Raw genomic sequence first — 3872 nt, forward strand, 5'->3', positions numbered from 1 at the left:
GAGTGGAAGTAGAGAAGACTGAGCCAGAGTCTTCTCAGTAGTGCCCAAGGAAAAGGACAAGAGGAAACTAGCACAAAGTGAAATACACGAAACTCCATTTACACACAAGGAGGAAAAAAACCCAAATAAACCTGCAAGAGTGATCAAACACTTGAACAGGCTATCCCGAGAGGCTGTAGTGTCTCCTGTAGGGGCATTTTATGCTGAAGTAGAATTTTAACTATGATACTAACTTTAGACTTTGTTATTATAAGGCTGATAGAGGATCCTGGGAAAGAAGAAAAATGACCAGATGCGCAAAGGTATCTAATTATACAGGACGTGAGGAAGATAAGGAGGAACTGAAATAAATTTATTAGCACAACTAAGTTATTTTAGAGGTTGTGTTGACATAGCTTCGAAGGTTACGTTCCCAGGTTTGAAAGTAGCCAATAGTGATTTTGTTATTAAGAATTTTGAATTATTGTATCCAATCAGTAGCTGCCAAATCTGAAAGAGCTCTGTATAAAAGCAGGTGCGCAACACACAATAAATGGCTTACACTTTCATCATAATTGGCTCGTCTGGGTGGTGTCCAAGAACTTTGCGTGCTGACTGAAAAGACCCCCTCGCTCTGACAACAGAAAACTCCACTGGCCGGCTACAGTCTCCATCCTCGGAGACACTAAAAACCCAATTAGACACATTCCTCAGCAACATGCTTTAGTTGACCCTGCTCTGTGCAGTGCAGTTGAAACAGCATTGTGTCCAGACATCCCTTCCAACCTCAGCAATTCTATGCTTCCGCAGTTGTGAATGACTTCACACAGGAAAATTGACACCACCACCACTCAGACCTTGACATCCTATGAAGTTGAAAGGCTGTCTAAAATGTTTTGCACTCTGTATGAAACAGTAACAATCAGGGCACCATGTCATCTTTTGTTGAACTGAATTTCCCACTTGAGTCTGGATCCAGTAACTGTTACAGCACCTATGCCTACAAACCTTTGACTAGGGACCTACATCTCCATTACGTCAGTGAACCATACTAGCGGTTGAATCGCATCTTTAATTTCAAGGAAGAGAAGAAAACGTGGTTCTCTTGCATCCATTAACAACACCTTATATTTGGAAATAATGAAGGAATGAGACAGCTTCTCTCAGGCTCTGTGTAAAGCTAGCAGCTTCTTGCTTTCCTCAGATGGACTTACCCACCTAACAAGTATAGGAAGACCATAAGCTACACCAACATTGTGAGTAAAGCTCAATCTCTTGGACAGACTCTCATCAATACTTATCCAGCTTGTAGGTTTGATCTGGTAAGCAGAACTGTCAGTCAAATTCTTAAAAAGCCAAAGTGTTTTCTGTACCTGTAAAGTTAACATTAGATGAGCTGGAACTCCAGGAATTTCAGGAGGTGCTCAAAAACAAATGTGGTACTTTCTTAACTTCTGGGTTTTGCCATAGTTATTAAATCTAGATCCAAGAGCTGTAGTTCAGGTGCCCATCTTTTAAAATGGAGTGATGAAGATTATCATGCTTATGATTGTGTATCAAAGATGGTGGAAATGTAAATATTTTATGAAAAGATTTATTCAATAACAACAAAACTTTCAGAAACCAAGTCCTGGTCACACTGAGCAGAATTAAATCTGCACTGAAATGTGCAGATCATTATTTGACAAGTCATTTGGTGTACTAAATTATCTTGCTGGAATAACATGTGAGGAAACATGGGTTTTAGTCTTCTTCATTTACTTTGTTCACTTCCATGGAAGTTGGCTCTTGGAAAAGTTTACAAAATTAATTTATATATTTGATAGAATTGCCTTTTCCATCAGCACTGTGTGCATAGGCTGTAACTTCAGATGTTACAGAACAATCATGTATTAATGTAATTTTTCACATTCTTTTCCTTTACAAATTAGCATTATAGCGATCTCTGTTCTGAAAGTCTCTGTAAGCACGTCTTGCATCCGTTTTACTGTGCGGGATTCTTCCAAAAGGTTCCAGATCATTGAAACAGGCATCAAAAACTTCATCCACAGCTTTTTCTGCCGTTTCTTTGCTAACTTTTCTAACAGCCAGAATGGAACGAATTGCTCTGTCTCGTACACAAGTCTAAAGTGGAAAGAAGACAAAGAACACACTGTCATTATTGGTACAAATATATTTTTACAGATTTTGTCAAGTATTAACTCCTCCTACATACACAATAATTTTGTATCACAGAAGAGTCAATGCCTGCAATAAGCATTCAAGTACATTTCTGTTCCATCCTGTGTTAACTATGTGTTTTAGTTTTCCATGTGCAAATAAACCATCAGATAAGTAAAAGACATTCCTTAGTACAGTAATTAAAATGCAATTTGGCATTTGTTGTAGGTATCAAGTATTTGTACAGCTTGACTGGGACATTAGAGAAAATATGTCAGAAAGAAACAGACATAAATACCAGTTAGTACTTTTCCAACTGAAATGCTATAAAACATAAGGAATGACTCCTCCACTGGCCTTCATTTTGATACCTCTCATTATGGCAACTTTTGCTTACACAGTTTGTCTACTAAAAGATAAAAACAGATGTAAATATCCCCAGCTACAAGCTACCTGCCACTCTAACATGAACAAGTACTTGGGGTTCAACCTGTGGAATCAGATGATCTTCAAGGTCCCTTCCAACCCAAACCATTCTATAGTTCTATCATTACTATTTAAAAAATTTAATTCCTATAAGACTTAACACATATGGTTATTTAGAACCCTTGTCATTATCCTTCCTCCACTTTTAAAAGACTTTTTAGAGTTTTACCCACCCATAGTGGGTAAGGCATTCCCACTACATTTCCTTCAAACTGTTTTTTGTTTGGTTCTTATTAACCATCCATTGTCAGTGGTAATGCTCTACAATATGACTAAATACTCAGGAATTTCACTCCAACAAAAATAACAAAGTGGAAAAAAAATTATGATGAATCATTAAAGGTTAATTGAGAGAAAGCAGCAAGTCCATGGCATCTACTTCTTTCTCTGATGTTTTCAGCTACGAAAGTGGAGAAGGCTGAGATCCACTATGTAAAGATGGCTCATAACAAATAGGTATACTGTAACATCTACAGTCTTTACCTGATGGTGTCCTTTTAATCCAAATTTAAACCTGGCTATTTCATTCATCAGTGTACAGTCTCCACTGAGATTGGCAGCTCGAATCTATTGAGAAAAAAAATCCATGAGATCAGAGAAACACATGGAAATACAAAGTCAAAAAGGCTGTAACAATTTTTTTTTCCTTCAGTATCTTTCTGGTGACTGCTGGTAGAGAATATTCCCAGGGTCACTTCCACTTATTAAGTATATATTACTCTTTATACCCACCCTCTCAGCCTCAATGAATTGCAGAGTATTACTATGGAACCTCTAAGGTTCTCCAGGGACCAAGTCTCACATATTCCCAAAGCTTAAATGAATAAGAACAGATCATATATATATGCATATGTCTGTGTGTGTACGTATATATATACATAAACCGCTAAAAGGACATGGAAGTTAATATTCTCCCCAATCTATATCAGAAGCTGATACAAGACTCCGGAATAAAGGCAGATACCTTTCAAAGACTACAGCTGCAATTCTCAGACGAGCAGTAACCCACCTGCTTTAGGAGAAGCCACATTCAAATGAGTATGTATGTTTTACCTTGTTAACTGTCTTGTCCTGTGCACTGTAATTTCTTTTGTCTGCCAACTATTCCACACTCTACCTTTTCAGTTAGGATATATAACTAAAACTATGTTTCCTATCATTAAGTACCAGAGTGAGAATAAATGCATGGAAAATATGAAACATAAGGACTAAAAAGCTAGCAATAAAAATTATAAACACCATATAAT

General features: G+C 37.3%; 1 protein-coding gene across 1 annotated transcript; it reads right to left on the reverse strand.

Annotated features, from left to right (window-relative positions):
- Positions 1–1899: 1899 nt before the first annotated feature.
- On the reverse strand, positions 1900–3192 carry LOC104472103 (mitochondrial inner membrane protease ATP23 homolog; the record flags this gene model as incomplete). Its single annotated transcript, XM_010087651.1, has 2 exons — positions 1900–2103; positions 3109–3192. Coding segments are annotated over 2 exons (288 nt in total), but the record flags the coding sequence as incomplete, so codon positions are not given.
- Positions 3193–3872: the final 680 nt, after the last annotated feature.

Source organism: Pterocles gutturalis, unplaced genomic scaffold (genome assembly GCF_000699245.1).
Source record: "Pterocles gutturalis isolate BGI_N339 unplaced genomic scaffold, ASM69924v1 scaffold22591, whole genome shotgun sequence".
Taxonomy (NCBI): domain Eukaryota; kingdom Metazoa; phylum Chordata; class Aves; order Pterocliformes; family Pteroclidae; genus Pterocles; species Pterocles gutturalis.